The following is a 25,387-nucleotide window of genomic DNA, read 5'->3' as shown; positions in this document are numbered from 1 at the left end:
TAATCATATTTTTTATTTGAATAGCGAAGGGCCATGATTTTGCCATATATGCAAAAAGAGTTATCTAGCATAGTTATTAGTAGGTTGGATGGATGAGAGCTGCTGTTTAAAGTCTCAATGCAATAAATTAAGTAGTTGCTGATATATTAATCAATGTGTGCTAACAAGCAAATACTTAACCATAACCATAATTTCTAAGTTGAATATTAAAGGCCCATGATTCAAATCATATTTTAAATACCGAGGTAGTGTTATCTTACTTCATTTATTAAGTAGGTTGGATAATTAGGAACACACTAAAGTTTCAATGATGTATATGCTGAGATAATGACTGAGAGATTATACATTCCTATATGCAAAGCCTTAACCAAGGTGTGACGCCAACAGTGTTAGTAGTATAGCTCTACTTATTCTTCAAATAGTCAGCTAAAATTGAAAGACATTGACGTTTGACTTTGAAGCCAAAACACTTCCACGGGTCCTCAGCCGATCAATGGAAAGACAAATATCATTTCAATCTCTCGTTATTGCCATATAAATCTTTAAAAAAAATGTTTACCATGACCTAGACCGTTTCGTCCTCGATCTTGGCCAGCTATTTGTTTAAAGGGACTGTACACCAGATTGGCACCAAAAATAGATGTTTTCTGGAACGAAACTCAAGAAAATTATCTTATAGAATGTGTTTCGCTTTGATATCATAATTGTAAAAAAAGTACCAAATTGTAAAAAATAATGTGTCGGAGACCGGGTTCGAATCCGTGTCGCCAACATTGCAGTCCAGTGTCGTGTCCACTGAGCTACGACGGCTTAGTCTACCTGGGTGACATAATTAAGCTATACACCTACCTCGGTATTATCACGTGATAACACCGACTAGCCAATCACGCATAAGGAATGAATTCTACCTGGTAGACAAACCCAGTAATCTTTGTAATGGAAAAATACGAAATAACTGCTAAACCTTAATACATTATAAACTATGTTGTACTTCAGTTAGCAAGTTTCAATGCATTGTACACATCGATGCCAAGTTTATGTCAGTTTTCGGCAATGTTCTTGTTTTTTCGCTATTTTATCATACGGAGTACAGCCCCTTTAAAGCAAACAAGTAATAATATTGGACGATTTTCTTTAGTGAGTGGCATGAAGTAATATATGATAACATCTATACATCTTTTTCTATAATTAAAGGACAACAATTCTTGGGTGAATTCAGTGATTTCGCTACTTATCGGACTCGTTCGAAGAATTATGCCCATAGACATTCTGACCATATTTGATGCTGATTGGACAAACGCTTGAACAATTATTGATCGGACAAGACCAATTTTGGATAATTTCTATAGTTTAACTCTTATGTGACTAATGTGATTTGGCAACTTATCAAACTTGTTTAAGGTATTATGCCCATAAACATGCTCACCAAATTTGGTGTTGATTGAAGAAATGCTTGTCATTGAAGTAATTGATTGGATAACCTACTGGATGCTGCCTGCCCATATGCAACAAGTGAAACTATAATAAGTCCTGTCCTGACAGTTGTTGATGTTGTTTACAGCTGAATAATTAGTTGTTGTTTTATTATATTGAATACGCTTAACCTAATCTGGAAATGAAGGTCAAATTAAAGGGCGACAAGTCTCGAAGTCACTTAAGGTTGGTTATTTTTTGGTTATTTCTATAATAAAAGGGCGATAACTCTCGAATGACTGAAGCGATATGGCTGGTTATCAAAATTGTCCAAGATATTATGCCCATACTAATTCTAACCTTTGGTGATAATTGGACACTTCAATAATTAAGGGGCAATAACTCCCGAATTACTCAAGACAAAAGGCTGGTTATCGAACTTGTCTGAGATAGTATGCACATTCTGACCATATTTGTTGATGATTAAACAGTTATTGATCGGAAAAGACCAAATTAAAGTAATTTCTATGATTAAAGGGTGATAACTCTTGAGTGACTTAAGTAAGATTACTGCTATGGACCTTGTCCAAGATATTATGCCCATATACATTCCGATCAAATTGAGTATTATTGGACAACGCATTTTGAAAATATCGATCGGACAAGACCAACTTTAGTTCATTTCTATATTTTGGTTGATAACTTTGGTGATGATTGGCCAAGGGATTCTGTAGTTATTGATCGGACAAGAAAAAAATCAGTAAATGCTCTAATGAATGGGCAATTACTCTGAAGTGACTAGAGCGATATGACTGGATATCAAACCTGTCTATGATATTATCCCATTACACATTCAGAGCAAATTGAGTGATGATTGCACAAAGGCTTCTACAGTAACTAAGCAGACAACATATTGGACGCCGCACGACCGCCTGAAACCCGTTCACTGCAGGCAAAACTATTATACTTCATTTTAATCATTTAAATGATTGTGTAAACAATCATTTAATTGAGTATGTGATTTGATTTGCACTATTACTCAAATATGCTGCTTATCTGACACATTGACTTGTCCAACATATTATGACCATACACATTCAGACCTAATTTGGTGATGATTGGCCAAAGGATTCTACAGCAATTTAGTAGACAACATATTGGACGCCGCACGCCAATTCAATTGTCGTACTTGAGAAATAATTAAAGATGGAAATGAAATTTGTAAGTTGATTCAAGAGACGAACCTACAGTGACATTGAAGTTTGGCCTCTTCAATCATATTTAATAGTTAACATATATTGCATACGATCAGTGATCCTATCAGTAGATTTAATGTGATGAATGGCTGTAAGAAGTACCATTTTGTTTTACTGATCTCAAAATCATTACGGCTCATTAGCATGCCATGACAAACTTGTATACCAAGAATTGAGTTCCGTGGTGCAAGGAACCCGTTTCATTCACTTCAAGGTCACCCGGACCTGGACCTTTAACCTACTGATGCCAAAATCAATAGGAGTCTTCTACTAATAAAAATCATTTGGCATATTATGTTTTAAGTTCCTGGGTGCCAGTATTCTTAAGTAGTTGGGCTGAAACCATTTTACACGTTAAGGAAACCGCCAACATATCGTTTTTTACCTGAAAGTCACTGTGACTTTGACCTTGGACATACTGATCTCAAAACCATAAGGGGTCAGTTTTCGGTAATGAACAATTTGCATACCAATTATGAAGTTCCCAGATCTTAAATGATCTTCATTTATTGAGCAGAAACCATTCTTTTGCACCTCAAGATCACCGCAAACCTGACATCTGACCTTCTGATCTCAATATTAATTGGGGTCATATACAGGCCATGACCAACCAATGATGTTCCTGTATTAGCGTTCTCAAGTTATTGAGCGGAAATAAAGTGTGACGTACAGACAGACAGACAGACTGACTGACTGACTGACTGACTGACTGACTGACTGACTGACTGACTGACTGACTGACTGACTGACTGACTGACTGACTGACTGACTGACTGACATACTTACTTTCTGACGGACTGACTCACTGACTCACTGACTGACTCACTGACTCACTGACTCACTGACTGACTCACTCACTGATTCACTCACTCACTCACTCACTCACTCACTGAATGAATGAAGGACAGGGCAAAAAGAGTATGTCACCCCCATTCAATTCATAATGACTTCTATATTTCATCGGGAAGTATGTTTCATTACGGTGAAAAACAGTATGAAGCAAACTTGTTTTTGTCATTTAAACTATTATTGCTACTGACAAGTTCACAAAATATCGCTGAATACACCAAATATTTATGAAATAAGATTTTAATGTATTCATCCACATTTCATCCTACAATGAAATTAGATCAAGACAAAACTGGACGCCATTTTATGTATTCGGAAATTGGTGTCTGATTATTTCTTGTCTTGTTTAACTGAAATTTATGATTTTAGTTTTAATTTCCCATTCATATTTTAACACTTTTCACTAGTGACTGTATGTTGAGTCAAAATGCTGTACTGGACTGTTTATTTAATTAATGATTGAAGGATTAAGTGAATGAAATTAGAGAATTTAACTTCCATTACACAATTTTTCAGATAGTCTGTCATCAATATCGGGTTATTGAAAATCACGATAATATTTCAAATAACAAATGTTGAGATTCATACAGTGCTGATATTTTCATTATCGTTCAGAGCATATGGAGCACATGTAATATGTCAACATGGTTGTGGTTCAGCACCACGGTGGACTTGAAATTTTCCAATGAGTCGTCGCGGCAAGTTGCCTCTGTAGCTCAGGTTAAACAGATAATCAACATGTGGTGGACAACAATACAGTCTGACGTAGTAAGTTTCATCCCTTTTTCACAAACGTATGAAGTCTTAATTCAACATTTGTTTCATTTAGGAGGGGCCTCCAAACCATATATGCACTTGAAAGACCAGGTTTTTCACAAGCATTTCATCCAAATTCGAATAAATTGAACATTCTTTCACTAGGCTCATATTTATTTAATATTATTCGTATCTTATAAAATTCACTTACGTACGTTGTTAAAATGATTAAGTATTTTGTTTAACCGACTTACATATACAATTGTATATAAGGGTTTGGATGATTTGATTTTATGGTAAGTACCGGTATATTTTTTCTTCATTCCTTAAGGATGTTGTTTCATGTCGTTTGTCAATCGTTTGTGGCCGTGGCTTCAAGATGATAGCATTTTTTGAATAAAACTGATGAAGACGACCTCTAAGTTTAAGTCATTTTTCTGTATTGTCAACTTGTAAATCTATTCGCAAATTCTGTTTGCTCTTTAATGTTAGCATTACATAAATGCGAATTATATTAGCAACTTAGCAATAACACAGAACTTCTATACAGGGTTCTTAATAAGTTTTGTTTGAGCCGTCTCAAAAAGTAAACTAACCAGCTCCTACATATTCTACTTAATATTATCTTTTTTTTCCAAATTTGAACTGACCCAATTACCATTTGAACCGTTCATTTCGGCTGGCAGGCGATAATTATTGAATATATATATATTGCAGGATGCTACTGAAATATGATTTTCAGCAGGGCTCAAATTTAACACTCGCAAAATCTGAGTGAAAATCGAAAATGCTAGTTGAGTTTAAAAGTACTTGCAAAAGTTTCTGAGTGCAAAATCTCGGAAAATAACGCACTTTCAATTTATCAACTTTCTTTTTCTCCTGAACACAAATATAATGAGCATATAACATTAAACTCACCCTGCAGACTTGTATTTCGTTTAGATATAAGGCATAACACAGTATTTGGGTAAAATTGTATTGTTTTTGAGGCACAGTCTATAACAAGCAAAAACAATCAGAAGTTTTGTTTTTACTTGGACATTTTAAAATCGACAACTGTTGTTGGCGAAAATCGATCTAATCTCACAGAGAAGCCAAAGTGAAGTAAACTGTCCATGAAAACTTTAACTAAATGGGAGAATGAAATCAACATAAATTTAACGTGAAATGCCGATGATTATTGGAACATCTGCAAAATATTTTGTGCAGACCGCATTAAGTAATGACCAGATCATGTAATGAAATCGGTGTGTTTTCATTGAAAATAAAAAAGGGTTTAATAAATTTTTGGATTGAACTTCAGAGATTTCGAGTGTAATTTGTTGGCAAAAATTGGGAGTATTTTTTTTAAAAATGACCGCTGTTTTTAGATTATGGACCAAAAAAATATTCTTTACGGCAACAAAAATAACAATGATTGTCCTATTTTAAGAAAATATTGCTCCATTTCATTAGTATTCATTCCTTCACAAATGAAAATAACCTTCTTGCGTTTATGAGTATTGGCAGTTCGGCGAGAAGATTACCGTTAAGTTATCTCATGCAGAGTAATACAGCATTAACTCAAGGGAAAATGTGATTAATCCTACATTTTCCATCATTCAATCATTTTCTTTACATTTAATTCCTTGATATTCCTCAAGGCATAGGGATTGTCCTTCTATACAATCAAAATGCCTTAAAACACAAATATATTGTTTATTTCTATAGCCACGTGTACGTGTTATGAAATCATTGTGTTTTTTTTAATATTGTGCTCTGATTTGATTAACGTCACGTCATTTAACCAATGATATGCGACATCGCAATATCATTATTATTCTATACAAACGTATGTTGTCAGTTTCATTTCTTTACGAACAACTAACTACTCGATTGCAGATAATACCGCTATATATTACTTGCATTGATGCTGCATAACTGCAGTTGGACAACGAAATTACTATTAAATGCGCGCCTTACTACTTACAGCATAAAAACAAATATTAATCGTTCATACGCAATCATTCATAAGAAATTAATCATTTTCAATCATTCATACTTTTCTAATAATTTTATACACCTAAATGGTTTCTGAGAGTACAACATTTGCGATTTGCCTTACTGTCATCCATGATCAAAAAAAAAAAAGAAACACAGTGTGTACTACGAGTTTATTCTTCAAAACAAGAAATATGTGCACTTGAATATTGAAATAAAAATCTAACTCATTTCGTCGCTTCAATTGACAATCCAAACTGTACATCAATCATAACCGATGTTGTTAGCCGGTAAACGCTCTTTTACTTTGTCATAAATCATGTATATTCAAGAATCTATCAACTCTGACCTAAATATTACCGAACGTGTTGTTAACATGACTTCTCGATGTGTTAACACGTAAAGCAATCGTATTATGTAATTCGTAATTTGAGTGGATGACGGAATTTCCCAAGGCTATCATAATGTTTATAACTTCAGTATATTATTATAGCCTTATGTTGGAAAAACTGGTATCTTAAACACACTGGTAAACGCACAATTTAATTGATTATCTCAGTGTGAGAATTAATAGGTGGAAGTGTCAGTGAAATGGGATTAGTGACAGTTATTAGCGTCTATATGGCTTCATAGGATCAATGATTACTAACTGCATCCGTCTTAGGTAGTTGGCCACTTAATGCATTTACTTTATATCGTTAAATGTACGGGAGACATTTGGAGTTGCCGGATAATACAGGTGGCCACTAACGTCCAGTGGGTAAATACAAAGTTTGACTATATTTGACTTTTTTGCTGGATATTCCATTACACCATTTCTTGCGGGTTTGCCATTCCTACAATGAATGCAGTGCGGATTGAAGTCTTGCAGGAACTACAGTCATGCAATGTATGTGGCACAGATACCTTGTTGTTTTCGGCTCAAAACAATTCAGGTGAAACAGGTACGGCTTTTGCATGTGATAAATATTATCTGACACTCATCTTCAAATAATACACTATTTTATTCCCCTTGTTAAGGAAATATGTTAGAAAGGGAGCCTTTTTGCAATGTTCGAATTTGTTAAATAGAAGTATGTATTATATGACGATAAGTGACGGATTCTACAAAAAATATTATAAAAGAGTCACATAAAGAACATTTCTGTGAAAATATTTTTAAATCGGGCATATTGTACATGAAGCGATTTAAAAAAAAAAAATCCATATTGACGTATGTAATAAGAAGCCCCGCCCCTGTCGGCCATGATTTTTCAATAATCACAATGGGGTAAAGGAATTTGATATAAGGTCACATAAAATTATAGGAACATTTCTGTGAAAATATTTTGAAATCAGGTCAATGGATTTCTAAAGAATATTTTTAGAGATATAGTGGAATCAAGGCCCTCCCCTTGCAACCATGTTTTTCTATGAATCAACATGGGGTGAAAAGGGTCACCTTAGGAACATTTTCGCGAACAGTTTTGCGAATAATTTCTGTAGAGAAGATTTTCCATATAGACATATAGTGAAAAGTAACCCAGCCTCTGGCGGCCAGGTTTTCTTATGAGTCAACATGGGGTGAAGAATTTGATAGAGGGTCACCTAAGGAACATTTTTGTGAAATTATTTAAAAAATCGGGGCGGCGGATTCTGAGGAGTATTTCAAAGTTTTCCTTTCAATGTCATTAGGAAACCACAATTATGCATTTTACCACTTTTATTGAAGAAATCTGGAAGAGGACCACACAGCGAACATTCCTGTAAAGGTTGGTTAAAATTGTGTCGGTGGCTTAGGAGGAGAAGTTGTTTGAAGTAAAATGTTGACGCCTGACAGACAACAGACGATTACGGACAATCACCCTACCACAATAGCTCACTCTGAGCACTTTGTCCTAAGGTGAGCTAACAACAGATAAGCTAAAAATGTGGTCAAATGATTCATACCTTGTTTATCATCAACTGTTCTCATTTTTAGCTGTTTTGTTGAACTTGCTGTTGTCTTGTGATCTGACCTTTGATCAGCATTTTTATTTTCCCCATCACCTGAACTTTCCGGTTGAGTGGCTAAAGATGAATTTGTTTCTGTCAGTAAAGTAAACAAGAAAAGCAAAAATTAACCAGATTTTCATCGATTGACACAAAACTTCAGCCTCTGTTGTGAGATTCTGTCTTTTTGTCTTATTTTCAGAAACAGTGACATTGACTTCAACCCTTGGGACGCTTAATGCAACCCCATGAAATGTAACGATTAACTCATCTATATACCAAGTTTGGTAACAATATTTCAACCAAAACTAAAAGTATTTAGTTTCAACTGATTTTCTATTTTTAGAAACAGTGACCTTGACCATAGGGGACCCAAACGCAATCCAACGAATGGTCTATATTAAAAACACTTCTTACATATCATGCAACGCAGATGTCAAGCCAAACTAAATATATTCTATTTCAACTGATTTTATTTATACTAAGAGTGACCTTGATTTTGACCCAAGGATCCCCAAATGCAACGAAAGGTCTCCATAAACTATATCTTTATACCAAGTTTAGTCACATTATGTCAAGCGTAAGTAAAAATATTATTTTTTAACAAATTTTCTATTCTGAGTAACAGTGACCTTGACTTTGACCTTTGAGGCCAAAATTGCAATCCAATAAAAGGTCTCCATGAACTATTTATCAAGTTTGGTCACAATATGTCACCGTAACATAAAATATAGTTTCAACTGCTTTTCTATTTACAGTAACAGTGATCTTGACCTTGACCCTAAGGTTTCCAAAAGCAATCCCATCAACGTTGTCCGTAACCTTTCTGTTTATCTTTGAATATACAAATTCTGGTCGAGTTATGTCAACCATAATTAAAAATATTCAGTTTCAACTGGGTTTTTTTCTATTTTTAGTAACAGTGACCTTGATCTAAGGGGTCTCAAACCCAATTTTATTTAAGGTTTCATAAACTCTTCCGACATACGAAGTTTGGTGACAATATGTCAACCCTTACTTAACATGTTCAGTTACAACATTTTTTGTCGAAATGCAATTCCATGAAATGTGTTTAACTTTTTTCACATACCAAATTTGGTGACAATATGTCAACCCTAACTAAAGATATTCAGTTTCAACTGTTTTTCTGTTTTTAGTAATAGTGATCTTGACCTTGACTCTAGGGGCCCAATACACAATCCAGTGAAAGGTCAGCATAAACTGTTCCTATATACCAAATATGGTCATAATAATTACGTTAACCATGACTAAAGTTATCCAATTTCATCGATGATTTGACGGCACTACGTGAAAACCTGGTAAAAAAATAAAATTACTGTTTTTGGGATAATTAAACATAGTTATGATTACATACATTATATAAACATATACAATTTACACAAAGAGTAATGTGTATGTTGTCATGACGATTTCATGAAACCAATACATAAGGATTTCTTTCTAAATAATACAGCAACAAAACTAACTTTAGAAATGCACCAGGAAAACAAAGACACATAATAGAGAATGTCAGTAAATTGGGGCAACATTTAGACTCACTTAATTGCTTTTATGTATTTGACATAATATCATGTTATGATTTTTCCGAATATCCCATATTTAGAGAACAATCTTTGTATTAAGCATTTTTGTAACGAGTATATTTTTTTTCTAGAAATGGCAATTTGCTTTGAGTCTACCTTTTGGTTTATCTTGGCCTGGGTGGCTTTGTTAACATAATTATTTTTCTCGTAGATGAGTTCGTTTTGTCAAATTTCTGTGGTATCTGGCAATAAGGGTAGGTAGGTTGTTTTTTTTTTTTTTTTTTTATAAGGCTTTACATAAGAAGCTTGTTTTAATCTTTTTCGAATGGTGTTAAAGTTATATTCTGAATAAAGATTTAAAGATTTTAAACCACATATTAAAACAAAGACTTATTTTTTTATATACTGACTAAAAAAACGGTAGGGTCGGTGCCTCTTCCGTAGGTAGTGTCGCATAACCGGAAAAAGGATATTTTTTTAAGCCTTACATGTTTTTGACCTGTTTCTTGATATGTTTTTGACACTTATAAAGGCAAATAAAGCTCAGCCTACATGATCACATCAGAGCCAAAGCATATTATCTTTCATTCCTTTTAAACCCAAGATGTTACAAGAACATATAATGCTCTCAAATGGATCAATAATGATACAGAACATTTGAAATAACATTGACAATGTCTAGGGTTTTGTTAAATAAAGGGCCATAATTTGTAGTAAGATTAATATAGAGTTATGTAACCTAATTGTGTGATAGCCGTAGTTACTGTGTGCAGTATTAAATTCATTGAAAGAACATTATTAAACATTTTAAGTCGATCAAGGGCCAATCTTTGTATTAAGGATAGTTTGGAGTTTTGTAACCTCATTGTGTGTTGGCTTGAACAACTATTTGAAGTTTTGAGCCCATTGGGTGGACAGTATCGGAGTTACAAGTGAAAATGCTTAAACTTTAAACCAAACTTTCAAGTCAATCAATGGCCATAACTTGTATGTAGGATAACATGAAGTTATGTTACGTAATTGTATGATGGCCTTCAACAAGTGTGTGAAGACTGACGTGAATTGAATGAAAGGTATAGGAGGTACTATTGAAAATCCCAACTTGCCCTAGAACATTTGAAATAACATTGACAATGTCTAGGGTTTTGTTAAATAAAGGGCCATAATTTGTAGTAAGATTAATATAGAGTTATGTAACCTAATTGTGTGATAGCCGTAGTTACTGTGTGCAGTATTAAATTCATTGAAAGAACATTATTAAACATTTTAAGTCGATCAAGGGCCAATCTTTGTATTAAGGATAGTTTGGAGTTTTGTAACCTCATTGTGTGTTGGCTTGAACAACTATGTGAAGTTTTGAGCCCATTGGGTGGACAGTATCGGAATTACAAGTGAAAATGCTTAAACTTTAAACCAAACTTTCAAGTCAATCAATGGCCATAACTTGTATGTAGGATAACATGAAGTTATGTTACGTAATTGTATGATGGCCTTCAACAAGTGTGTGAAGACTGACGTGAATTGAATGAAAGGTATAGGAGGTACTATTGAAAATCCCAACTTGCCCTAAATCTTTAACCAAATTTTCTAAGTCGATCAAGGGCCATAATTTGTATTTAGGATAATATGGTGACCTTATTGTGTGATGTCCTTGGATATATGTGCGAAGTAAGAATTCCATTGAATGAATGGTTTTGGAGTTAACATGAAAATGCCAAGTTGCCCTAAAACTTTAATCGGACGCAAACACCGGGTGAGTGAGTAGTATTGCCCTCCTTGTTCTTCAAACAGTTGGGCTTAAAATGAAGACTTTGACATTGACTTTTGACTTTGTGCCCAAAACATTTTCACTGGTTTTCGACTGGTCACTTGTAAGCTAAACATCAATACAATCTCTAGCTTAATGCCCATACAGATCTTTCTGGAACATGTTGCCAAAGCTTTGGCTTCTTAGTCTTTGATCAATGTTAAAAACAAAAGCAGTCAGAGACTGCCATATCTCCCGCCTTATTACGAACAGTATCAACTTTGCCTTACGACAAAGGATAACAATGAAAATTAACAAAGGGCAATAACTCAAAACTGCACGCAGTGTGATGGCCTTGTGCACTGCACTTCTCGTAATTGAGATCTATCTGTATGTGAAGTTTGAAGAAAAAAATCTTAAAGACCTTTTCGGATATGCTCCAGACCAAACAATAGTTATAAAATAAATAAAGGGCAATAACTCATAACATACTGTACCCAGAGGTTCCAGTGCACTGCACTTCTACTAAATGAGATATATCTGTATATGAAGTTTAAAGTCAATACCTAAAAGGCGTTTCAAGTTATGCTCTGTACAAGACTGTCACGATGCACTCACAAGCATTTACATATACACACAACCGCACATACGCACACACATCAACAAACACACACACAACACATGTCTACAATTACTATATCCCTTTGGCCTTTTTTGGGGAGGGGGATAACAAGGGGTGAAAATTTTGCAAATATGTGCCACATAATTATAACCCTTAGAAGGTGCTCAACTTCACATCGGTATCTATCTATTTTCCAAGTTTCAATCAATTCCTTGCAGTGGTTATTCAGATGTGCTCCTGACAAAATTTGGTTGCAGGAAAAGACGAAAGAATGAAAAATACAGTATGTCTCCCTTTCAGTTGATGCAGAGACATAATTATTTTGTATGCAACTTAAACAATTGTAACCTGTTCTCTTGAGGTTCTCTAGATCTCCCCAGCGGCCAGACACCTTCTTTGTAATTTTCAGGTAAACATAACAAGAATAAACCTGGAACGAGCACTTGTCCTCTTGTGCCTGACCCCTGGAATCACAAAAGTATGAAGGGTGCTAGTAAGAAGTGTACCATTATGAAAGTTTTCAATTACATGATTACATTATCTGTTGCTTGTATAATGTGTATTTTCACCAAACTTTTAAAGCTAGTAATATACTTGAATTTTGGAATATTTCAGCACCAGAACCAATGTAATGAAAGTGCATGTACTAAAGTATAACTGAATCATTCATATACTATATCTATATTAAAATGACTCAGTTGAATGATTACTTGAGTTTTATAGTCCAGATGAACTTGGTTTTCTCTGTGCTGCCCTTGTAAAGCTTCAGGAACTGGGCATCCCTGTAAACACACAATTAAACATTCATGTATATGTGTTGTATGAAGATACAGCCTTTGCTATACTGAAATATAATTTCTGAAAATAATCCTTTTATTTTATTACTCGTTCAAATCAAGACACGTTATAAAAAAGAAAAAAAAAACATTTTATGACGCACTATAATGTGTTTTTATATCATTTTAGCACCGCCAAATAATTATTTGCATGCATGACGTAACATAAGAGGAGTGGAATATAGAACAAATGAATTTTGGGAAATGAATTGCTTGCTGATTTGTGATGCCTATATAATAAACTTTATCATACTAATGTAAGTACTTATACTATAAACATGTATTGTTTTGTCTATCCCACAAATAAGTTATTATCAACTTAATTCTGAAATTAGGCCTTGTGTATATACCTAGTCTGGAACGTGACATGTACAGTATCTGGACAGAAGTTGACCACCAGGCTGTCCTTGTCTACCTTCCACACATGCATATCCACTTCAATCACATTATCCTGCAAACACAACAGGTAAACAGTGCAAGAGAGGAATATAAAATTTTCATATTCTATTTGATTGGGACCTTATAGAAAACACAATTTATGTCAAGTTTTTGTTTAACATGAAAACTCACTCTGTCATAGAAGCTGTGGTTGACTTGTTGAAGCTCGACCACAGACTCTGGAATATGTGTACGTCAAATGTATGTAGAAACAAGTTAAAGGAATTTGTAATCATGATTTATAAACAACTCAAAGCAAACTTAAGAATATTTCATAACTGGGTAATTTTAAAAAAACTTTCTACTGTAAGACCTCATTCAAATTAATACTGCCTCTTATACTTAGCAATTTGTTTCTTTGTCATTCAAAGTATAATAATAATCTGGACCAGCTATTTGTTATAAGCAAACATTTCATACCATTATAAGATCCTACAGCCATTTATGTTTTAACCTGATTTAAGCTTTTAAAACATTACCTTTTCCTTTAAGTAAAACTTTCTGAACACTGCTATTTAAGGACGTCCTATCAGAAACTTTGTATGTACCTTCAGCTGTCACAGTGTCTTCTTTTATTACTGGCTGCTTTGATGGATCATCACGTAAATTTCCTGAAGACCCAGTCTTTCGCTGCTGCATTGCAGTCAGGTTTGTTAGATCATCATGCATATCTGAGGCCTCACAAACAACACTTTGTGAACCTTTCTCTCCATTGCCTGCATTCTCTTGTCCTCTGTGTTGAACAACAAATGATGCGCTTGGAGCAACAGCTAGGCTGTTATCTGTAAATTAAAATACAATTTTTTCAGACAGAATAATTTCTACATTTTTGTAGTTGACCAACATGCAAACCTGCAAAAGTATTTTTCTATTCACTTTAAATAACAATGATAAATTATTTGTATTATGAAAGGGACCAGTATATTAGCTAATTGGTATTGTGCATTAAAATTGTAATTTGAACTGTTAGACTAAAGCAATAAAAAGGGCTTTTTAAGTGAAGCATATAACCTCCGGGAGGAATGCAATTACTTAAATAATATACGGTTTGTGTATTTTTTCGGTAATTTTCACCCACAAAGGGTTAATTTGCTACTGTTGGGGGTTGCCATAATAAAAAAGTGCCTTCCCAACGGGGGTTATATGTTTAAATAGAATAGCACTTATAACTTCTTCTGGCTGTTGTATCACTTTAACAAGAAATAGTATCAATTTTTTTATTGGTTAGCATACGTTATAATGCAAACTTTTATCAAACTAAGATGAATCGCTCATGGATGTTTAAACATGTTCTTTTTGTAATTGTAAATGTTGACTTGAGTTTGAATATTTTTGTACTCTGTTTTCAACATATCTTCTTGTAAGAGTTTACATTGCAATGATAATAATAAATGTTATCACATAATTTTTACATAACTGTTGAGATCGTACACTATCATACATATCTAAACAAATGATAAAAAACTTCAAGAGTTTCATTAAACACAAAGTGTATAAAATGGCCCACTTTTGAATGATAACTAATAGTTGAAGTCTATACAACGTGTTATTAATTCAAAATGTATTACATTTTATCCAACAACGCAGCAATGAGTATATTTAATAAAATGATTTCTGTAACTAGATTTTTCACCTAATTTATGTCATTCTACAACAATCTTTTTGATGACTGTTGTTAATTTAAACTAGTATACTTGCCGACCATTTGGAACAAAGCCCTCAAATGACCTACTATACCATATATGAATATCAGCATCTTCCATAATGATAAACCTGTATGTGCGACTCTGACCTTCAAGGTAGAAACATGGGTTTCATGGGATATGTCGCCTTTATGTATCAATCACATGTGCAAAGTATTTTTTAATCCCTCTCTGTATGACAAATTTACAGACCAGACATGACCAACACTACTCTTTGTGCATATATGCAGTATTTCATTCCACTCCAAGTGTGTCCTTGAACTTTGAGGTAGGGTTGCGGGTCTTGCACGCACCACATTGTCTTTATGTACCAAACACATGAGCCAATTTAATCCTAAATCCCTCTGTTACACAGGGTTTATACAGTCAGACAGGCAAACAAGTCAAGGAGTTTAAAGGAGATTTCAAAGACCTTTGTTCGATTTTCAAGGAATATCCTAAATAAGAATGTATAATATACAAATATTTTCAAAAACTGTCAATAATAGTAAGGTATGAAAATACTAGTCAATAGTGAAGCTTCCACAAAGATCAAACTTCTTTGTTCAGTCTGCACCATTTTTACCTCAGACACTTCATTTGAAAAAGAACAAAAAATGTAAGGTATATTTAAAGAACACAAGCACTTTTTACGCAATTTTCAAGGCAAAACAAAAATTAAAGTAGTTTATATGAGGTTTTGGCAAACTTAAGGACTTTTCATCCAGCAGCCTAAATTTTAAGTACTTTTCAAGTCTGTCCGAACCCTGTTTTAGCCAGGACATGACCAACAATACTCTTTGTGCATATAGGCAGCATTCCATTATGATAAAGCTCCAAAAGTAAGGTTCCCATGTTTACATGTGTAAAGGGGTCGTGTCGTTCTTCGGCCGTGAACGTTTACAAATTCGCAGACAGTTTAACTGTAACGATCACTTGATTATAAATACAGGGACAATGACGAAGCATGTCCACAAATCTCTTTAACAAGAAACCGTAGTATTTGTTAGTTTAAACAGTCAATCACTCACTCGTTATTCAATCTTATAAAATGCTGTTCAATTACAATATTTTTGTCTTGTTTCTGAATTTAAATAGTAAACACAAATTTATAAATAAACATTTGTACTAATATTTGTTTAACATTAATCCCATTTAGAGTACCCCCTTATTAAAATAGTAAAAATCATGACGTCACAACATGTGTATTAACGGCCTTAAAATGAATCAATGATCAAAAAAATATTGGATTAAGTTGCGCAAAGAATTTTGATATACAGGTAAACAGAAAGTTTAGTTTTTAAACTGACTATTAATACATGCAGACTAAAATTATCGCGGACGTTTATTCATCCATTCAACTTGTACGTTTCGTTTTTTATGTCCCGTGAACACGTTCACAAAATATCTGTAATCGAGGGAGCCTTGATGCTATTGTATAAACCTGGTAGCAGTTGTATAGAGATGACCAATGAAATCATTATATTTTATTAGTAAAAATCTGTTGACGTGTTACTCACACGTTAAAGTTTTGCATGTCAGCACTTTTAGGCCAATATCTCAGCAAATACATCAAATACATCATATATTGCATTGAAACTGTAGACACTTGTTCCCATCCATCCAACCTACTTAGTTTATTATGTCAGATATGTTTTAACCAGGTTTTACTCAAAAGTGACCTTCAACTTGATACAGAGTTTTGTGTTTTACACACAACATATTGCCTTTATGTATTGACAACAATTTATTTCAAAATCCCTCTGTGCAAAACCAGCTATACTGTTTATGCAGAAAAGCAGCATTCCAGATAAATAACCCAGTAAGTGCAGGCCTTTTCTGGCTATCTCACGGTTTAGAACATCTAACCCATTCCAATGCTAAATATGCATATTTTTCCAATTTCAGGAAAATCCCAAATAAAATAAAATCATGTAACGAAAAGCCTAGCTTCTTAACTTACACATTGCCCCTGAGTTGAGATTTTAGCGCAGGAACAATTCATTTAAAAGGATTGCTCATTTACAATTATAAATGCATTGATCAGCACTATGAGTGACATTCATACACTAACTTCACAGAGAATTGTTGCCAAAAATGATGATTTTAATTCCCAATTATAACAACATACGGAAAAACTCAATCTTTGCAAGCTTTTTATAAATTGACCAAAAAAAGGCCTGAAATTTCTTCCAAAATCTATAAATTTTATGTTGCAAAATTTCTCGATTTGTATTTGGTATTTTTCTAAAAATGCACAGAAAAAATCCTTCAAGTGTGACCTTGACCTTTGATGTTTGGATGTGGATCTTGCACGCAACATGTTGTCCTTATGTACTGAACAAATCTATTGCCTGGATGGTTTTACCACTGCATGCCTTTATATGTTTTACCTCCAAGTTCGCTCAAATGACCAAAATGTAATTGTGCCACCATTTTAATGCAGTGATATCCTATTAATGAATAAAACTTTTGCAAGCTTGAAAGTCTTTGCATAAACAATTAGGACACACTTTTTTAACTTAAATGCTAGTGTGTGTAGCCTGGGCAAGGGGAAATTGGCGTCAAAATCATTTGGGGTTTTAGTCATTTTTAATCATTAATGCAGAAGTGCAATATTACAAGAGCAGTGACATACATCAATTGCGCCTTTTGACACTGCAGCAAGAGTTATGGTTCCACTCCACTGCACTTTTCTTCTGTGTTATCTATCTGTGTAATAAAAATTGAAAACAATAGCTTAAAGACATTTCAAGTAATGCTGAGGAGAAAGAATATCTATGCAAATTATCAAAGGCAATAACCGTACCCTGAGTTATGGTCCTTGAATGAACGATAGATGATGACAATACATTTTGAATTAAATGGATTTCAATATATATGCAGCCTGACAGAACTTCTGACCTGCACTCTGAGAGGACTCCTTGCCTGCACTTTGGCAGGATTTCCTGCCTGCACACTGACAGGGCTTTTATCTTTGCACACTGGCGTTGCCATAACAGTCACTGACAGGACTCGATGCAGTGGTATGCACATGGACATGACTTGATACAGTATTTTGATTAGTTGTCTGTATACTAACATTACTTGTTCAATTGCCTGCATACTGACAGGACTTTGTTAGATTGTCTGCATAATTAAAAAACGTTTTTCAATTGCCTGCACACTGACAAGATTTTGTTTAGTTGCCTTCGAACCGACATGATTTAATACTGATGCCTGCACACTGCCCAGACTTGATACAGTTGTCTGCACACTGACAGGAATTGATGAATTGTCTGCATATTGAAATAGCAAGCATGTGCTTGCTAAAGATGACATCACAAAGTTTTGAACTTCGTTATTGTGCAGCTTTACCACAAACATTTTCAAAATTTTCCCTACATATGGCTAATGGAAACTTATAAAAACACCATGTATTAACAATTTTGGCTTTTGTTTCCAAAATTGTTCAAATTATCCAAATAGTAATTATATCTAAGCTCATGGACTCTCATGGTCAGACAAGAATATATTTTTAAGTTTACCCTAAACTTAATAAATTATAAATGTTTTATGTATTTATGATTTAAGTATAAAACATAATTGACTTTTACTATTTACATCATAATAAAGTCAAATTCGTATGAATCCATCGTCTGTAAAGAATATATAAAAAAATATAAAAAAAAACTAATAAAAATAAGAACCAAGACACTAACAGATTTACACTAAGATTTACAATTTCTCTATATCGAATGTACACAGCAAAGTTTCCTTAACTATGTTTACATTAAATTCATGTTTATACAAGATGTGATAACTATCAAAGCGATATATATGATCTGTACAATTCTGCACACAATGGTCTAGATCAAAAGAAAAGCCTAATAATTAAAAGAATATAAAGTGAAAAAAGAACTTCTACAAAATAAAGAAATATAATAATTATCTTACCTATATAAAAATACCTTACAAGTGACTTCTAAAGATACATTAAGTATAAAATCTATTTCCAAGATTTGCTGCCCTTGTTTCAAGGGTAAACTATCAGATTTTAACAAAATATGTTTCTTATATTAGTGAAAAGGAAACTCGTATCCCCCGGGATGGGACCAGTTTTGATCCCCAGGCAACAAACTTGATAGAGGACCGCTATAACTATGATGATGCACACAAAATATCTAGGGTCTATGGCAAACGGTTTCAGACAATAAGATTTTCAAAGACAACTAGACAATGTAACACGCGATACATCTAATCTCTAGATGTTATGGTGTTTGTCAAGAGGAATTGTAAAGTTTTTTCTTTTTTGTTGCATGGAATTTATTTCTTTAACAATTAAGGAAATGCAACATCCAAGGATCATCGCTGTGCTTTATCAAAATTGTCCCGTCGGTTCAGGTGGAGATGATGTTTATAAGCTTTTGTTGACGCCGAATGCCAGAAGCCGGACACCGGACATTGACTTATCACAATAGCAAATGGCAATTTGTCAAATTATGAAATTAAAATTATTTCAGGCATGAGAGTGGCGGACATTACAAAGTCAACAACATGTTATCAAAAATACCAGCCTGCATAAAAAACTTCGATGTTGGCCATGTGTACAAGGCAGACACTTCTGTCAGAAACCATGTAAATATAATAATATACAACAACTTTCCGTATCCAACATACTGGACGACCTTCCATACAGTCCCATGAAGTTTAAAAATATTTGACTGATAACAACTGTAAACACAGAAATGATAACTCACTGAAAGATTAAGTAGATAGCAACATGTGTTTGTTACACTTTTGAACATGTATGTATGTGAAAAATTTACATAATGCTAGAGCTATTTTGCCAGGATTCAAGTTTTAATACAAAGCCTAGAATGGAAAAAAATGGTATAAAATTACAAAATTTTAGACTCAAGTAGAGTAAAAGGCTATCTCCAAGTGTTCATCAGTTATTGACCTTTACCTTCACCCACTAACCTTAAAGTGAAAAAGGTTCATCTTCTGGTCATAAAACATCTGCCTACCGAGTGTGAGGTCCCTGGGACCGAACTTCATTCAGTTATTGATCAGAAGAAAACAAACAGCTTAAAGTGACTACAAAATTGACCCACTGACCAAAAAGGGTTTATGTTTCAGTCAGGACCCACCTGCCATCCAAGTTTGAGGTCCCTAGGAACAAGTTCTTCGGTTATTATTTATTGGAAATGGATTTTCAGCTCAAGCTCAACAACAACCTTGATCTTGGACTCACTGACCTCAAAATATGTAGGGTTTATCTTCTGATATGATCAACAAGCCTACTAAAGTTTGAGGACCCGTGGGCTAAGCGTTCTTCAGTTATTGATTGGAAACGGATTATCGGCTTAAGTTAACCTAGACCTTCATCTATTGAAGCACAAATCAATAATATTCATCTATTGGCCATGACCAACCTGCGTACGAAGTTTGAGGTTCCTGGGCGCAAGCTTTCTTCATTTTTTATGGTAAACCACGAGGACAGACGGTCTGATTACTTTATGCTGTCCTTCGGAGGGCTTAAAAGATTCAATTCAATTTTGTTTATAAACACATTGTATTCTCTGACGTCATGGGAGACAACCAAAGTTTGATTATTACAAAATGAAGAGATATATTGTGAAAAAGTAAATGTTGGAATACCAATGACAATTAAAACAAAGGGTCAAACTTATTGAAATCAAATTGAAGAAGAAAAATGTCACAAAGATTGTTTACATGTTATATTTAACCATTTTCGGGGGAGCGGTACTGCCTTTATAGTCTCTTTTTTAGATAAATTTTAGCTTTAATTTATTTTTATTTAAATACTGTACTCTGAACAAAGTTTAATAATTTAAAAGAATACATTCCATGACCAAATCATGCTACGTGCAAGTTCTACACCATGTTACAAGAATAAGGTTGATCCTAATGCATTATATAAACATATTGTTTTTATAAATGTGTATGGTAACAATGCTCACTTTTCCCCGCTTTTGATGGTCTTGGGTGAGGAGATGGTGACTCTTCACCTTGCATGGATGCTCTTATATTTTCAATCTCTGCATAAGATGAACAAATTTCCTATTGCATTATATTAGCATTTTGATTGATAAAAATGGATGGTTACAGTCATGCCACTAAATATTTATTTTTCAAAACAAGATGGTAAACTATCATTAGTTGTTTCTTAAATTAAGCACATCTTTGATAATACTTTAAATGATTTCCTAAGCTGACCTCAACTTGAGCTATTTATGAATTTAAAAAAAAAACTGCTTTAAATTTTCTTACATAGGAAAACTGCTATGTTAGTAATTTCATTTTTCTGTTAACTGATGTTTTGTAGACATTATTGTGTTTTGTCTAATAACATCTGATAATGATTAAAATCTAGACATAATCTGTACTTGTCGCTTTTTGAAGTCCTTAAAATTTAGAGGGTGCAGGCATAATAAAACTCAGATAATCTTTTTTATTAATGGTAAAAAGCTTCAAAATTTGGATTAATGTCACAAAATGTACCATAATTATTTTTTATAAATGTAAAATTTCCACAAAATATACCTAAAGAAAAATATTGAGCGAAGCTTAATTTGTTATAAGGGTCTTCAAAAGTTCAGGCAAGTTTATTAACTAAATGTACCGGTAATTTGAACTGTTGGACGGTTGTATCACTGAAAAACAGACATTAATGTAATGCTTTTTGTAATTATGTATATGAGAATGCATTTTATTCTTTAGATTAAGAATCACTCAAAAATAATTGTTTTTGTTCTTGACATTGATACTGATAACGTTTGCATAATTCCTTATCTTAGATTTAAAGATGTTATCTTAATGTAAGAGCATGAATTACAACGATGATGATTGTTATAGTTTAATGTAAGCATAACAAATAAAAAAATCATTTAATACTTTCAGCCGTAAATAAATTTGAAACACAACGTGAGATATGGTGTATCTTATCTTTTTTGTGCATAGCTGTTTAGATCTTACGCTATCAGTATATTTAAACAAACGATATAGTTTTAAGACTTTAAAATGTCCCACTTTTGAAAGATATCATAATATGTGACGATTATATAGCGTTATCAATCCATTATGTTTAACATCAAATATTTCAGCAAGACTGATCGTTATAATAATAACTAAATGTATAACTAAAATGTATGTTTAAAATAAAAATTAGGCTTGATTTTTTGTTTATTTTTTGTCTAGTTGTTTTAAGATTTTTAGCGGACAAATACAGTTGAGCTTATGTTGATTTTTCCAAAGGGTTTCAGACAAGTAAGTGCCTTGACATGAAATTAAGTGTTTTTTTTATTCCTTGAATCTTCTATACGGGGGTTGTTACCTGCTCTGGTGTTCTTATTTTCATCAATGTTCCCGGGAGCATTGTTTGTAGGTCGGTCTCCGGGTAGTCTAGATAAAATACCAGATTGCATTTGCTGACTATCTTCCTGAGAAGAGTAATCTTCCCTTGCAACCCCCTTCTGTTGGCTGCCTGGTGTTGACTCTGACATCACTGAAGTATTCCACGAAACGCTTAAACAGAACATGTCTTTTTTCTTAGTAATTCGATGCCGTCAAAACTTATCTATGTTTGTTTTTTCATGATATAATGTTTGGTAATATACAATAAGTATGTACTTGTACAAAGGCATGATATTAAGTTCCAAATATTGACGCACATGTGACAGTAATTGAAAAAAAAAACATATCGGGGGTAAAATAGTACAATATCTAACTAGAAAATCGCATTCATTTGGTTATCTTCAGTTTTATAAAAAATATCTTATGCCCAATTTATTGCAAGGCAAAAAGTAACATTAATTGAACAGATGTATAACAATGATTTTGCCGAAATGATACTACAATGGAACTTCAAATTATGCAGTTAAACTAGTGAAATAAATTCATCAATGTTTTATTAAACATGTAGAATTTCAGATGATGATAGAATATGATGATGATGATGATGATGATGATGATAACTTCCTCTTTCGTAGGTGTGTATTTGTATATGCTCATTGGTCACTCATTCAATCAATTTAGCTTATATTTAACACACTATTAATAATTTTGCAATTAATTCATTCTTGAGATTGATAATACCATTGTTTCATATTACCTGAAATATCACTGATTACCAAACTTTATCTCTAAACGTTACTTTCGCGGTCGATCGATCATTATTGATAATATGTTTTCCCATGGGCGGATGGAACGCCCTTTATTTGCACAAAGCTGTAGTCGTTTGTGTCGTGATTTGCACAGTGAACGTGTGCATGTCTTTAGTATTCAACTGGTTGTCGGCATGAAAGCGTTACGTGTTTCAATCACAAGTTGTCTTGATTACTGGTACACCAGTCTGTTTCAGGTTAAGTCTTGTTACACATTGACAACTCTTCCATCGAGCGAGTTGGCCCTGTGGCCCTTTAAAACTGAGTAGGCAAGTAAGGCTTGAGTAGACAGTTATGACCTTGAATGGTTCCAACAGCAAATAATGCTTAAAATGCCATGTGTAACATTCCTCGTAGTGAAATACTTATTCTGCTTCTGTGTCTTCAGTAGGCAAAGCAAGCGTCTTGCAGCTGACCATTTTTGTTAAGAACCCTTACTTCAGACAGACCAATTTAATTATCAACAGCTCTTTTTGAGCCCTATGCACAACCTTAAGGCAACTGCAGCATTACATCCGACTTCACATTGTTATTCTCCCTTTCTTCAACACGGGTCCTATACGCGTTTGGCCGATGCTTGTTGACATCCACTACCGCCGCGATATCCTCTACACCACAGGTAACATAATCAAACCGACCAAATGCTTCCATTTAATAATAACGCGCTATGCCAGAATATTTTTTTTATTTGCAAAAAATAGTTATTCTATTAGTTTTGTATCATTTTATTTCTTACATTGTTTTTACACATTCGAAAGTGACCTTCAAAGACTTAATAGTATTGGGGAATAGTAGTTATCAATAAATGTAATATTGTCATTTTATAAAGCAAATAAGCAATGTTCACTTTGATAGGAATTTGCTATCGGCCGCCTATTAAATTTCAGCACATTCTGTCAAGGGTTTTATGGTTTTTCCCCTTTCATATTGCACATTTTTTTATTTCAATCAAACAAACATAAGTTGGATAGTGTATTGAAAGATAATTTGCTAATCATTTGATGTCTTTAACAGTAACAGTTGGTGTTCGCATTTTTTTTTTTTTTGGGGGGGGGGCATCGACAGACAAAATTCCGTTGCTTACTTTCATCGAGATCGATTCTGACGAATTGCAGAAAAAACTATATCATATTAATACAAATTAAACGTTTTCCTTCCAAGGGAGCGACAATACACTTAACGGTTTATTTGTTATAGTTAAAAATCAAGTAAATACACTATTTAGTATGACGTCATTGACAAAAACATGAATCGACTAACTCACATAGACCAATAACCAAAATAGATTATTGGATAATAGGCTCTGATATTTCATTTGTAAGCCATAAGCCTGCATAAAAATCAAAAGACATGCTCCCCTGCTGCTTTAATTATCTTGGTAAGTTATCTGTGTGACAGATAAGCTTTCAAGGCAAATACTACGTGCTCTATCTGTAAATAAGAAACCTATTTATAAACAAATGTAAACATCGTTAGAAATTCTAGTCTAAAAATAGATCTAGATCAAAACTAGAAAAAATATCGTTATTCAATAGTTCTAATTAAATTAAATACAGGATCTTAAAACTTTTAATGTAACTTTTATTGACGAACTTGAATATGAGAATGATTGTTAACACCCTTATCGCAGTCACGTATCACTTAACGCCCAATATAATATAATGGAAAACGAAAGTAGATATAGCATTTTGTTAAAAGAAAAAACATTTAATCTTCAAAAAATGTCACAGCAAATACGTTAATGCTTGATAGTGTCTTAGTTGATTACCTGTAATGTTTTAAAGAGTTATTAACCACATCCCTCCAATACAATAATCACAACCAGCAAGTCACTTCCTTGTTCCAATTTTGTAATGTTATATTGATTTGCAATGGTGTAAGTTTATATTGATCTAAGTCGATCAGACAAATATTACTTTATATATGGGCTGCGTTGCGTATATGCAATTTTGTATGGAGCGCCCCACAACGTGTGCACTTTTGTGGGCGGGGCTTAAACGCTCCCGCTCTTTTTCTAGAAGTTAAATAGATTTTGATTCCATATTTAAGATGCACTCTAACTCACAATCAAATGTACGACGATTTATACGATTGTTTTAATTTACCGAAAAGGATGAATACATAT

General features: G+C 33.6%; 1 protein-coding gene across 5 annotated transcripts in view; it reads right to left on the bottom strand.

Moving 5' to 3' along the window:
* Positions 1-25,159, bottom strand: part of LOC128211053 (uncharacterized) — a 38,646-nt gene extending 13,487 nt beyond the window's left edge. For 2 of the 5 annotated variants that reach the window (XM_052915443.1, XM_052915447.1), the window contains exons 1-9: positions 25,031-25,159; positions 22,434-22,624; positions 21,061-21,138; positions 13,961-14,194; positions 13,545-13,591; positions 13,325-13,425; positions 12,849-12,920; positions 12,487-12,602; positions 8,184-8,321 (exon numbers count right to left, since the gene is read on the bottom strand). In XM_052915443.1, the coding sequence (XP_052771403.1) occupies positions 8,184-8,321; positions 12,487-12,602; positions 12,849-12,920; positions 13,325-13,425; positions 13,545-13,591; positions 13,961-14,194; positions 21,061-21,138; positions 22,434-22,602 (955 nt within the window). In that variant the 5' untranslated portion in view covers positions 22,603-22,624; positions 25,031-25,159. The remainder of the gene's footprint in view (positions 1-8,183; positions 8,322-12,486; positions 12,603-12,848; positions 12,921-13,324; positions 13,426-13,544; positions 13,592-13,960; positions 14,195-21,060; positions 21,139-22,433; positions 22,625-25,030) is intronic. The other 3 variants (XM_052915445.1, XM_052915444.1, XM_052915446.1) reach the window with 3 other exon arrangements.
* Between the last annotated feature and the right edge of the window lie 228 nt (positions 25,160-25,387).

This window comes from Mya arenaria, chromosome 12 (assembly GCF_026914265.1).
Source record: "Mya arenaria isolate MELC-2E11 chromosome 12, ASM2691426v1".
NCBI classification, from domain to species: Eukaryota; Metazoa; Mollusca; class Bivalvia; order Myida; family Myidae; genus Mya; species Mya arenaria.
Note: the sequence above shows the minus strand (reverse complement) of the source record. Positions and strands in the feature narration are given on the sequence as shown.